Here is a 13,943-nt window from a genome sequence, read left to right on the forward strand (position 1 = left end):
CGTGGGGCGTGGGGATTCGTCTCGGAGGAATTCTAGGACCTGCCACGCGTGCCAGAGGCCCTATAAAGCCATCACTCTGTTCGTGGAGGCGTAGGTGTGAATGTGCTCCCGCCTGCCACACCAGAGCCATAAAGCAAGGCCACCGTGCTTGCTCTGGGGAAGCCCCCAACAGACAATGGAACCAGGAGGCGACTTGAGACTGCCCGTGAGTGGGTTTCCACAGACTGACAGCCCAGCAAGGAGGCAAGGCGCTAGAGAGAAACCACGGAAAATCAATGTTTATACTTTTGCTCTCAATTATTTGATAAACCAAAGAAGAGTCTAGAAACTTTCAAAATGAGGTGCAGTTCCCAGACCTGGCTGCATGCTCTGTGGGGCAGCCTGCGGGGAGGCTGGAATTGCCTGCACCGAGTTGGACAACCCCTTGTCCTCCTCCCACCCGGAAGTGTGCCCAGGGTGCCTCCACCCCCCCCCCCGGGAGTGTGTCCAGGGTGCCTCCACCCCCCCCCGGGAGTGTGCCCAGGGTGCCTCCTCCTCCCCCCCCCCGGGGAGTGTGCCCAGGGTGCCTCCCCCCCCCCGGGAGTGTGCCCAGGGTGCCTCCCCCCCCCCTGGGAGTGTGCCCAGGGTGCCTCCCCCCCCCCCCCGGGAGTGTGCCCAGGGTGCCTCCTCCTCCCCCGGGAGTGTGCCCAGGGTGCCTCCTCCTCCCCCTCCCTGGAGTGTGCCCAGGGTGCCTCCACCCCCCCCCCCCGGGAGTGTGCCCAGGGTGCCTCCTCTGTGCAGTGCATGGGAAGCTGAGTGTCTCCAAAGCTGGAATAAATATTTTCTTTCACCAGCTCTAAAATGATGGCTTTTCTGTGTTTTCAAAAGCAGTTCTACTAGAATTTGAAGAAACTAATTAAATTTATGAGCTCAAGGTGGAACTAGCAAATATTACAGGAAAGAACTCTCTTTACCAGGGAGCTCAATGGGAGCCATGCTGTGCGTGCTGATGGGTCCAGGGCAGAGCAGGGTGAGGCGGCCGTGTCAGGTGTCTGCACAGGAAGTGGAGCTGGGGAGGAGCCAGAGCAGCAGGTGGTTTGCTGGGACGTGGCCTGGGCTCACTGTCCTCCTCCACTGGTCAGGCTGAGGCTGGTCTCTCATCCTGTGGTCTGGCCGCTGTCTGCTGGCGATGGGGTCACCAGGGCGTTGGGGAGGAGGGAGGATTGGGGAGGACCATGTGGGCGTTGGGGAGGCGGGAAAATCAGGTTCCTTCCTGGGCTCTCTCCTGCGGTGATGCCTCCAGCTGGCTCTGTCCTTGTCCCCTGGGCCTCACCTTAAGACTATGGGCCTTGGCTGCTAGCTCCGCACAGACCCAGGTTCCTCACACCCTCAACACTTCCTGTCCGTCCCACTTCCTGGCTGCACACAGCTGCCCACTCGCTGATCCTGCCCCAAGTGGTGGAGGGAGACCAAGCAAGCCCTCAGGATGAGGAGGGGGAGGAGGAGGGGGGAGGGAGCTCTGAGCCTGGCTGGGAGGGGGCAGGGCCTGCCGCTCTGTGCGTGGGGGCTTCTGGCTCCTGGGGGGCACTAGTGTGTGTGCGCTTGGGGGGCTGCAGGGCTCGGGGAGCACAATGTGTTGAGAGCCTGTTCCATCCCATTGACGGGCACAGAACCTGACTGCCCGCGGGTCCGCGGCCGGCTCGCTGCCTCCTTAGGCTCTCCGGCCCTCGCAGGGCTCCGGGCTGCTCCGGGTCCAGAGAGGGGCCTGGGGTGCGGCTGGCTCCTGGCGGGCGTCCTGTGGTATCTCCTGGAGGCCCAGCAGTCTCTGAGGTGACAATTTGGTCCTGCCTCTCCTGCCCCTGATGGCGAGGCCGGGCGGGCGAGTAACTTTCTTACGGTCGCTGCTTTTGGGGAGCAGAGGGGAGCGAGTCTCCCCCACGGTCCCCTGTGCAGCTTGCCTGTGGGTTGTTTTCCCTTTTCCTCTCACCCTCTGGGGGGCTGTGGTCACCAGGAGAAGGTGGCGGGGGGACGCGTGGAGCTGAGGACCTGGTCGGTGCAGGGGTGACGTAGGTGAGATGTGTTGAAGGGAGACTGAAAAAGGAAACGCGATTTCCAGGAGAGCACATTGTTCTGGGAAAATGGAGCTTTCGCTTCAAGTTGTGGGGAGAGTCTTGCTGGATGAAGAGGCGCCGTCAGCTGGAGAGGCAGGAGCAGTCAGGCCGCCACCAGCGCTGCAGGAAGCTGGGACGTCCGTGGCTCCGGGCCTCCTGGGCGGGTGTGAACATGGGTCAGGGCCCGCGGCCTCACCGCCCGGCTCCCCCGGGGACGCACGCTGTCCCCTCTCTGCCTCAGGACGCCGGGGGGAGAGCAGCATGCGTTCCCGCAGAGACTGAAAGTGGAACTTTATGGCCCGGCTGTTCAGGGCTGGGAATTTATCCGAAGAAACCGCAAACACTAATTTGAAAGAACCTATGCGCCCCTGTGTTCCACACAGCGTCATTCACACAGCCGAGGCCTGGAAGCAGCCCACGTGCCCCTCAGTAGACGAGTGGATAAAAAGGCTGGGGTACATCTACACCAGGGAACACTATGCAGCTGTAAAAAGAAGGATCTCTTACCCTGTGAGACAGCATGGAGGGACCTAGAGAGTATCATGCTAAGTGAAATAGGTCAGTCAGAGAAAGACAAGAGTCACATGATCTCACTCACATGTGGGATCTAATGAATAAACTGAACTAACAAGCAAAATAGAGACAGACTCATGGACAGAGAGCTGGCAGGCAGCTCTGGTGGGGCTGTTGGGAGGGTGGAGGGTTGAACATAAAAGAAAGGAAGAGAAAGAATCATGGACCCAGACAGCAGGCGGGGAGGGAGGGAGGAGGTGGAGAGGCAGGGGATGAATGGTGATGGGGAGAGGATGGACTAGAGCACAGGACAGGATGCCCGCCGCCTCTGATGGATGCCCCCTGCATAGTGGTCCCTGGGGGGATCTGCACCTGTCTGTCTGTCTGTCTCTCCTCTGCACACGTGTCTCCCTCTGCCTCCTCTTTCTATGCTTGGAACAAGGCAAGCGTGTCTGCATGGGGCGTGCACACGGTGGGCGGGCACAGGAGGGCCTGTGAGTGAGGTGCCCACAGAGCCCCGCAGGCCTGGCCCCAGAGGCTCCGCCAAGAAGGTGTCTGCGGAGAAGGTGCGCCTCACGCCCCCAGCTGTCCCCTGGAAGGTCCCGGGCAGACGGCCGGAGGGACGGGATGTGTGCGTGGGCCTCGCACCCCTGGGGCCGGGGGCTCTGGCTCCCAGATGACGTGCGTGTGCCGGGAGCGGAGGCCGGCTCACAGCTGCTCCGAGGCCTGACCCGCTGTTTTCTGTCCCTCCAGGGTGCTCGCTGGAAGACGGCCTCTGCAGACGGTGGGAGACCTGTGTCCACGGTGAGTGGGCGGCGGGCTGCGCAGGTTCATTTCGCTTGACGCCCGCAGAGCCGTGGAGCGAGGCCTCTGCGGACACGGCTGAGGGAGGACGCGGAGGGCTGGTGGGAATGGAGCCGCTCCTCATGTGCTCGTGTGTCTGTGTCCGAGTGTGTAAGGCGATTCCAGACGATAGGCGGTGCCTCCGGAGCCCGACAGCGACGGGAACTGCCTGCCGCCACGCCCTGGCCGCGCCTGGGTCCCCTGAACCCCGTTTGCTCTGCCAGCGGGAGGCTTCGCTTCCTCTTGTAGGAGGAGGAGAGGACGTGGGCGCTCTGTGCGGTCAGGGAGGCACAGAGGTGGGGCCTGGGATACTGGGTGGGAGGCCCCGCAGCCAGCCAGCTCCCGCCCGCCCTGTGAGCCCCGGGGGTGAGCTCAGGACTCGCCTCTCAGAGGAGGAAAGCTGAGTGTCCTGGGCCATAGGAGCCAGGGAACTTGATGGCTGCCCGTCAACTGCTCAGGGGAGGGGCCAGGACACCCACAAAGGAGGCCAGACCAGGCAAACGGCTTTCCCTGAAGCCTAACGGGTTTGCCCTGGGACCGGCCCTGGGAGCCCTGAGGCGCGGATTCTCTCCTCGCTCCTTTCTTAGTTTATGCGGCGCGTCTTGGGGATGGTGGGCTTGCCACTGCCAGCATCTTGCTCGTGCCCCTCCTTCCATCCTGGATCTCGGGCAAACCTGGTGCCAGGGCACAGCCAATTCTCAGAGCCCGCTGATGCCGGGACCTTCGCGCGGGGTTCAGGCTCTGAAGGAGGGGCCGACACACAAATGAAAATGCTGGACAAGAAATAAGAATTTAGAAGGCGTGGGGGCCAGGGGGAGCCTCTTTCTGGAAGAGACTCCCTGACTCCTGGCCTGGTCCGCCTTCTATTCGCGTGAATACACATTTGCCCTTTAGCAATGCACACAGGCAGATCCGAGGTGAAGTTTGGTAAACAGTGCAGAGATGACCAGGCTGGGAAACCGCCTCCAGCCTTGCGATCACAGTGGGGGGGGGGGGGGCTGACTGCAGAGCCCACTGGCCTCCCGGTGTTTCTTCTCAGCCTGCACAGAGCCGGCCGGGCTGCGTAGCTGATGAGGGAGGACAGCAGTGCTGCCTGGATTCGTGTGGCCGCTGTGAAGGCGTGCAGAGCGGGGTGGCGGCCATGGCGTGGAGTCCAGAATGTTCTGTGGTCAGACACTGGGTTCCTTTCTCTCTGTACTCTGTTCTTTTCTTGGGATGTAGGTAGAAATATATAATTTTGTTAACCTCATATGTGTTTTTAAAAGCCCAACAGACCAACAAGTGAAATGCGTGGGGTAGGGTCCCGTGTCTGCAGGGATTGGCTCTGGGCCCCTGGGGAACCCAAATCCCAGGAGGCTCAAGGCCCTGCTATAAAATGGGGACAACATACAGCAGCTCTGCACCCATGACTCCCAGCATTCCCACCTGCAGGTGGAAATATTGTTTCCCACATGGCGGGTGGCTCAGTGGTTAGAGAACCAGCCCATGTTCTGAAGTTAGTCAAGGGCACACACCTGGGTTGTAGGTTCGATCCCGGCCCGTCAGTGTGTCTCTCACATCAATGTTTTTCTCTCTCTCTTCTACCCCTCCCCCTTCTATTCTCTCCAAAAATCAATGGGAAAAATACCCTCGGGCGAGGATAAAAACAACATACTGTTTCCGACCAGTTGGTGGAATCCTCAGCTGGGAAGCCAGGGATACGGGGGGCGACTGTGTATTGAGACAGAAAACCTGAGGCTACGCGGGCCGCGCAGCGCAAACCCTGCTGTTCCAGGGCCGGCGGTGCGTTGTGAGGGTCGGGAGGTGAACGCAGCCCCTCACCGCTGGGCTGGCTGCTGTAACAAAGCCAGCAGACAGGCACCGGCGAGGGTGTGGAGACGGGACCCTCGCACACAGTGCGTGAACGTAAGATGGCGCAGCCGCTGCGGAAAGCAGGTCTGCAGCTCCTCAGAAAGGTAGGTGTGAAGTGACCATCTGTCCTGGGAGGCTCTGAGGATACAGTTGAACGGGCAGAGAGCAGGATGCAGGGACATTGCACCCGAATTCACGGCGGCATTACTCACGGGCATGGGCGGCAGCCAGTGCGACAGCAGGTGAGGGGATGAGCTATGTGGTCCATGCACAGGTGGGTATTCAGGCTGACAGAGAGAGAGGGAGAGAGAGAGAAACATCAATGATGAGAGAATCACTCCTCGGCCGCCTCCTGCATGTCCCCCACTGGGGATCGAGCCCGCAACCCTGGCATGTGCCCTGACAGGGAATGGAACCCTGACCTCCTGGCCAAACCACTGAGCCTCGAGGCCAGGCTGTGTCCTGGATCTTGATGGCAGTCTGCAGTCGGCCCTCCCCCTGAGGGCTCCCCTCTCCCCCCTCCCACGGGGGTGCGCCTTCCATGTGGCCTCTGGGGAGCGCACCAAGGCAGGGGCTTTAAAAATATATATATATTTTATTGATTTTTACAGAGAGGAAGGGAGAGGGGTAGAGAGTCAGAAACATCGATGAGAGAGAAACATCAAACAGCTGCCTCCTGCACACACCCCACTGGGGATGTGCCTGCAACCAAGGTACATGCCCCTGACCAGAATCGAACCTGGGACCCTTCAGTCCACAGGCCGATGCTCTATCTGCTGAGCCAAACCGGGTGAGGGCAAGGCAGGGGCTTTTGTGAGAAAGGAAGGGGTCCACCACCCTTTAGGCCCTTCATGTTCTACTTCCAAGTGGATCATGCAAATAGCATGTGGACACAGTGTCATGAGCAGCATTCAGCCGGGAGACGTGTAGAACAGAAGTAGCTTACTTCCTTCGTAGGCCTGCACCCCGTGGCGGCGACCGCAGCTGCGTGTGCCCTGCACAAGGTCCGTGCCCATTCACTCAGGCATGGGCACTGCTCGTGGCATTCGATTCAGGAGATCTGGCAGCAGCAGGAAAGGGCCCGCCTCCTGGCACCGTCCTCTGGGGAGTTAGCAACAGGCTGTCGCCCACGCTGCCCTCACAGGGGCAGGGCACCTCGCCGAGGCTCCGAGCCAGGGTGCGGGACTGCACGCAGCCTGACCAGGAGGCTCATTAGACCTCTGAGAGGCAGGGAGGGGGCCCCTGAGCTGAGGGCTGGGAAGCGCCGTGCAGGGGCCTCTCAGGAGGAGGAGGAACCCGGCCCTGAGCCTCCCTTCGTGAAGAGGGACGAGTGGCAGTGGGACCAGCTCCACTTGTGCGCGCGTGCGCGCGCACACACACACACACACACACACACACACACACACACACACACGTGTCCAATGCGTGGGCCTCACTGCAGGGGCACCAGGCTTGGCATGTCCTTGCCTCCTGTTACTGCATCTTGGGCTCTATAGTCGGATCACGTGTCACACTTCTCAGCCTCGGGGGTGGGGGGCGGTCTGCATGACGGGCGCGCAGGGCAGGGCCCCGAGTCAGGAGAAACGCGCCCAGACGTGGCCATTGGCGGGTGTGGCTCCCCCTCTGAGTGGCTCTGGGCCCTGAATTTCCGTGGAGTCACCAGCTGATCCTGCCTGCCTCTGGGCGGGCACTGCCGACGCGGTAAAAGGCTGAGGACTGCTTTTGCGTCTTCTGGGCGTAGGACACGGAGCCCTGTGCCACGTGGGCGTCATGGACGCGACCTGCGCTTGTGGCTCCCGGTGGCTTTGTAACTGCTGGTGCTGGAGGGACTGCGAGTCGCTGTGAATAAGCAGCGAGAGGAGCGCAGCCGGGGGCACTCGGCAGGCCAGGCCCGGGCGTCCGCGGGCAGGTGCGCACTGCTGCTCCATGCATCTGGGTCGAGCCTCCTCCCCGTCACAGTGCGGAGGCAGGAGCTCTGTACTGGCTGCGCCAGGCCTGTGTGGTGGCCGGGGAAGACCCCTCCCTGCAGGCTTCCTCTCGCTGGCGGCGTGGGCGCCCCTGCAGCGCCGAGGACCTGGGCAGGGTTTTGCCTGGCGTGTTCAGGGAACAGAAATGCTCTCCGGGCGGCGGGCCGGCTGTCAGTCTCCTGTGGCCTCGAGCTGCTTGCGCCAACCTCTCAGCGGGCCGCAGGCTCCTCCGCCGCAAGCGAAGGCGCATCGACACTTTGGATTCTTCACTCTTTAAAAGAATCACAAACAGAACAACTAGACCCAAACTTTAACATTTGTTTGGTCTCTTCATTGTGGGTTGTTTTCATTTTCTTAATCTGAAAGCTTGATGTCATTGATTGGTATGTGTGTGTGTGTACGTGTGTACGTGTGTGTGATGTGTGTGCACACGTGTGCATGCATGCGGCGATGAACTCTGTGGTACAAACCTATTGGTTTGGGAGTCAGGAAAGTGGGGGCCGGTATGGGCTCTGCCACTGGCTGTTTTCTTGACTTCTGTTCCAGTCACTTCTCCATGGAAGGTGCCAGATTTCCCGCCTATAAATGAGGAGTGTGGCCATATGCATGGTTGCCGACCACGGCTGCCCGTTGGAAATACTAGTATCTGTGCCAGGCGCTGGCTGACTGAGTCGAATCAGAATCTCGGGGCAGGGGTGGGAGTCAGGCCCCAGCCTCCTCCTGCTTCCTTCCTTCTTCTCTTTTTAAAGCCCCTTGAAGTGGCTCTGCTGTGTGCTCCTGGCTGGGAACCGCGGGCAGCTGACCGCTCACAGCTTCCCCCCAAAACATGCCATGGCATCTGCACCAAATGCCAGCTGTGCTTGTGCAGCAAACAAAGGGGTGTGAGGGGGGGATTCAGCCTCATTGCTTCTACGGTTTGTTCGCGAGAACATCATTAGCATAAATTATATTTCTCTATGGAGATGCAAATAAATGCTAATGACTAATTTGCCATTTAAGAAATTGCAGGTTGCCATGCAAAACGGTCTCAGGTAAACAACGCCCTCCTAATTGAGTGGCAGCACTCTGTGTTTCGTTATTAAAGATATTAGCCCAAGACACTGAAAGACTGAAAAATGCTACCAATTATTGCTGATACCTTTGCTGTTTTACAGTTTGTGGGAGATTCATATGCTTTATTTCAATTGAGCCACACCGTTCTGGGTGCGCTGTAGACTGGCTGCTCGCAAGGCTGTTATTTTGTCGGGAGGAAGGAGAGGGTGGCAGGACCAAGAAGCGAAAGGCAGACAGTAGAGACAGGTGCTGGCCAGCGCAGACGTTGAACCGAAAGAATGGTGATTAATATGTTCAGAACAATGGTTGGTACATGGAGAATTTCAGAGAAGTGTAATCTATAGGAAAGAACCATGTGGAAATTCCAGTTCTGAAAAACACATGAACTGAATTTAGGAATGAAGCTGGTGGGTTAGCAGCAGATCAGACATAGTGGAAGTGGGATTAGAGAGTGTGAAGGAGGCCAGAAGACCAGCCACAGAGATCAAAGAGCGATGGGAAATCTATGGGGGGGGGACATGTGGGCCTGCGTCAGAGATGGCACACTGTGATCCTAGTCCCCTCGGGAGCAGAGGGAGTGGCAGGAGCAATGTGGACGAGTTTCCAAAATGTATGAAGGACGTCAAGCAGAACTCAGGAAGCACCATGGGTCCCAAGAAGAACATGCATCCACCTGGGACTTGGGAACAGGATGGGAAGTTGTTGAAAATACAAATGTAAGAAGCCCGCAAGGGGTCAGAGCAAAGGCGGCACCGAGCCTGCAGGCGCGACGAGCACAGGCGCAGCCCTGGCCTGCATGAGCCCTCCGGGCCTTCACTGGACCTACCTTATCTGATGCACCTTGGCAGCTGGATGAGGGTGGAAAATGGGGATTAATCCAGAGGTGCTGGCCCCGAAACTGAGAACCCCCCTGCCCCTCTGACTGATCGTGCAGACAGGAGCCAGCCCGCGGGCCCGCAGGAGGAGGAGAGCCACGGGGCCGGCCTGCTCACAGTCAGCAAGAGAGAGTGCCCGGCTGTGGTTTCACACCCATGAGTTTTGGGCGTGGTTCCTTATGCAGTTGACAGACAACTTCAACAGGATTGGAGGCAGCTAAAAAGTCATGGAATTTAAACTTTAAAGAACTGAAAGACAATCACTGTCAGCCATCTATACCCAGAGGAAGTATCTTTCTAACAGGAAATGGAAATAACATTTTCAGGCCACCAAAAATGGAAAGAATTTATCGTAGCTGCCCCGACTAAACAAACACTACAGGGAGTCCCCAGGAAGAATGGCGTGACCGTCGGGAGACAGTGGAGAGGCCGGAGGAGAGGAAAAGGAGGCACACAGTCCCAGTGCAGGCACGAGGGCAGCTGGGCAGCTGGGCAGCGGTGTTCAAGGCAGCAGGACCAATATTGTAAAAACATCAGTTCCCTCTGCATTAACCTTTATGTCTAGACCAGGGGTCCTCAAACTACGGCCTGCGGGCTGCATGCGGCCCCCCGAAAACATTTATCCGGCCCGCCGGGTGTTTTTGCCGCCGCTGTGTGCATAGGAATTCGTTCATAGTTTTTTTTTAAACTGTAGTCCGGCCCTCCAACGGTCTGAGGGACAGTGAACTGGCCCCCTGTTTAAAAAGTTTGAGGACCCCTGGTCTAGACAATCACAATGAAACATTCACCATTATTGTTTTGTAATTAAGCAACTAGCTTTAAAATGCATGAGGCTGATAGGAGAGTTCTGAACGGAGACTGTGCGGTGTGGACTGACACTCCCCGCTGTGGTGCCTCATGAGATGGAATATTGAAACCCGAGTGGCTGTGATCACAAAACAGATTGAAGGAAAAGAACAGAAAGTCTAGAAATAGACCCAAATGCATATGGGATTTTAGTATATGATAATGATATTTTAATCAGTGGGGAAATGTATTATTCAATGATGATTTGGGGACAACTGGCCAGACACTGGGAAAATATATAGCTAGACCCTCCCAAGCTCCTTACCCCAAAATAACATCCAGGCGGCTCCAAAACTTGAAAGAATATGGGAGTTTATCAGTACTAGAAAACTTGGGGAGAACTTTTTAAATAATTTTGAGAGAAAATTAATGTTTTTAAGCAAGACAAGGAAACCAAATATCTAAAAAAATTTAAAGTGCATACTTTTAACTCACCATGTCCACTTGCATGAAATTATATGATGAATATGCTTAAGCATATGTGTAAAGAATCCAATGTAAAATGATTCTTTGAAACATTGGAATAGACAAAAACACGAATATCTAAATGTTCTTTAAATTATGGTTCTTCTTCAAGATGGAATTATATAGGTGCTGATAGAGAAAGATCTCAAAACATTTTGGATGAAATTTGAAGATGAAGAACAGCTGAGATCCATATTAGAAAAAAATGAAATTAGATCTAATTTCTTTCAGAAGAAGCAACTATACGTTTGAAAGGCAAAACTATAGCCCTAGCCAGGTGGCTCAGTTGTCATCCCAGTGGTTGTGGGTTTGATCCCTGATCAGGGCACATCTAAGAATCAACCAATCCTATATAATAAAAGCCTAATATGCTAAATGTCCAGTCAACCATTCAACCAATCAAAGCATAATATGCTAATGATATGCTAAGGCCGGTCAACCACTCGCTATGACGTGCACGGACCACCAGGGGGCAGATGCTCTGACCGGTAGGTTAGCTTGCTGCTGGGGTCCTGCCAATTGGGACTGAGTGAGACGGGCCGGACACGCCCTAGAGCCCTCCCACAGTCCCTCCCTGGCTGGCCAACCTCCTGCGTCCCTCCCCGGCCCCAGTCGTGCACTAATGGGGTCTCTTGGCCTGGCCTGCACCCTTTCCCAATCTGGGACCCCTCAGGCGATGTCGGAGAGCCAGTTTCGGCCCAATCCCATGGGCCAGGCTGAGGGACCCCACGAATTCATGCACCAGGCCTCTACTTAATGCATAAATAAGTGGATCATCAAATCAATGTTTCTCTTTATCTCTAATCAATAAATAAAAATTAAAAAAGAAAATAAAAACTATAAAGATTTTTTAGAGCAGAATATAACTTTTTCATGACCTCAGAGTAGACAAAGATTTTGAAACAGGACATAAAAAGCACTAATCACAAAGGAAAAGATTGATAATTTCATCTCCTCTATTAACATTGAGACCATCTCTTAATAGAAAAGCACACTAAGGAGAAAGTTAAAGGAGCAGAGGCAGAATGGGAAAAGATATTTTTAACACGCATAACCAACAAATTATTTTTAAAAAAACAACTAAGAAAAAATTGGCAAAAAATTTTAACAGGAACTTGGAAGAAATCCAAATGCCTGAGGACTGTGCAAGGCGGTGAGCCCCCTGAGGGTTAAGTCTCAGGCGCGTCCGGAAGCCCCTGGAGCGCAGGGGGAGGCTCGCGGGGAGAAGTGCGGAAAAGCAGAGCATTCTTGGCAGCCTCCGTGCAGAAGAGACAGAGCTGGACTCGCAGAGCCTCTCAGAAGGGGGCGCATACCCCCCCCCCCGCCCCAGTTTCAATGAGGTCCCTGATGAGTTACATCCTGGGTGTGCAGGTGAGCCAGGGCAAGCGCCCTATGAGAATGCGCAGGGCAGCCTGGATGGGAGGCAGGGAGCTGAGGAGGGAGCGGAGCTGGAGCCCCCAGCGCTCCTGCCGCGTCACACACGATGCCTGGCACTCGCGTTCTGTGGTCACCAGTGAACGTCCGAGACCAAGACATGAAAATAGTTAGAAGTGAGTCTGCAGACAGCTGTGGTACTTGTCACACATACATTGTGACAGAGCTGTGATTAATACGTCCTGGACGTGCAGGACAAGAGGGAAATGCTACCAGAGAAATGGGCTCTGTGCTCAAAACAATGAAACGGAAGGCCCATCACTAGGTGTAGGGGTGTCAGGATGGATAGGACAGAGATTGGACATGGCAGAGGGACGGCCGGTGACCTGGAAGCGGGTCAGTCGGAAGCAGCGCGCAGTCACAGCAGAGCTGGCAAAGCCGCAGAGAGTGTGTGAGGCCCGGGGAGCTGGGGCGAGTCCCTGCATCAGGAGCTGTGGCCCCCGAAGAGGGAGAAAATGGTGCGGAAACAGTGCCTGGGATTTCTTTCCAAAACTGAAGAAAGACACCAAACCTAGGACTTAAAAAATTTCACAAAATAGCCGTTTGTAGGTGGAAAAGGTTGCCTGTTGGCAGTTTTGTGTGGTTCAGCGTCATGGATTGAATTCAAAGAGAACCACCCCCTGAACTTCACAGGGAAATCGGAGGCACCCGGAGCTGGAGACAGACCTGGGACCCAGCGTTCCCTTTGCCAGAAACTGGGACAGAAGCAGAGGAGGCGCTCCTGTCACCTCGTGAGAGCAGCGGCTCGGCCTGGGGCGTGGCGCTCGCTGAGTGGGTGTTTGGGTTTGAAGGTGAAATAAACCCACAAGACGCCATCAAGAGAAGAGTGTCCCTAAAACACGAGGGGCAGCTGTGCTGACAGATGGAAAGTAGCCACAGGGAGCCAGGAGACGGGATGGAGAGCGGGCGGGCAGGGGGTGGACACGGACCTGCTGGCGCAGGCGGCGTCCTCAGGGCCACACCGCCTGGGGAGAGGTGGCTGCTGCCCTGTGACAAGTCAGGGAAGATGATGTAATTACTGGGGTGACCACAAAAAGAGGAGCTAGCAAGCTAACAAAGGAAAAAAACAATAAAAATTCCAAAAGAAGGCCACAAAGGAGAGAAAAGTAGGCGCCGCCCTGGCCGGTAGCTCAGTTGGTTAGAGCGTCATCCCCATACACCTAAGTGTGGGTTCAGTGTCCAGTTGGGCACATACAAGAAGCAGTCAATGAATTCATCAATAAGCGGAACAACAAATTGATGTTTCTCTCTCCCCTCTTCTCTCTAAAAAAAAAATCAATAAAAAAAAGAGTAGACATAAAGCAGATGGGACAAATAAAAATCAGTGATAAGATGACAGGTGCAAACCCCAGTGCACCAACATCACAGGGAAAACAAATGCACAGACGCCTCCCATTGGAAATGAAGATCGCCGTTAGGAAGTCAGCCTTGTTATGTGCTGCTCACGAGAGGCCACCTGGCATGTCGGGACAGGAAAGATAGAAAATAAGAGGACAAAGGACGCACCATGGCACACTGACCACAGGCGGCTCAGGGTGAGCTCTGCTCAGAGCAGAGACTGCACGAGGGCCAGCCTTCCGGGCCCAGGGCTGATAAGCCGGGTGCCCCTGAAGCTCCAACTCCAGCCTGCACACAGCAAACGCCGAGAGAAAACAGCCTAGTTTGAGATGTTAGCATATCTCACTAAATAATTGATAGAAAAAATGCCCCCAAAACACTAAAAACAAACCTGTAAACATGCAGCAGCTGTGAAGAACGAGATGAGCACCCTTCGCCTAACCGACACAGAACACGGCGGCCGTCCACACCGAAGGTGCACGCTCTCCAAATGTAAGCGGAATATTTGTCCAAATTGATTATGTGTTGGGCAAGAGAATTTCTAATGTTATGGACAACTTTAGCCCAAATTCATTTATTGTGGTCCAACAATTCCGCTCCAATTGTGTACCCAACAGAAACTCATACTTAGGCCCTAACTGGTTTGGCTCAGTGTATAGAGCATTGGA

At 55.6% G+C, this 13,943-nt stretch overlaps 1 protein-coding gene across 3 annotated transcripts in view; it reads left to right on the plus strand.

Annotated features, from left to right (window-relative positions):
- PTPRN2 (protein tyrosine phosphatase receptor type N2) overlaps positions 1-13,943 on the plus strand; it is a 470,186-nt gene that overhangs the window by 32,839 nt on the left and 423,404 nt on the right. For 2 of the 3 annotated variants that reach the window (XM_059711309.1, XM_059711311.1), the window contains exon 2: positions 3,357-3,407. The exons of the other annotated variant lie outside the window; for it this stretch is intronic. In XM_059711309.1, coding sequence (XP_059567292.1) covers positions 3,357-3,407 — 51 coding nt within the window. The remainder of the gene's footprint in view (positions 1-3,356; positions 3,408-13,943) is intronic. 3 annotated transcript variants of the gene reach the window in all.

This window comes from Myotis daubentonii, chromosome 10 (genome assembly GCF_963259705.1).
Source record: "Myotis daubentonii chromosome 10, mMyoDau2.1, whole genome shotgun sequence".
In the NCBI taxonomy this organism is placed as follows: Eukaryota; Metazoa; Chordata; class Mammalia; order Chiroptera; family Vespertilionidae; genus Myotis; species Myotis daubentonii.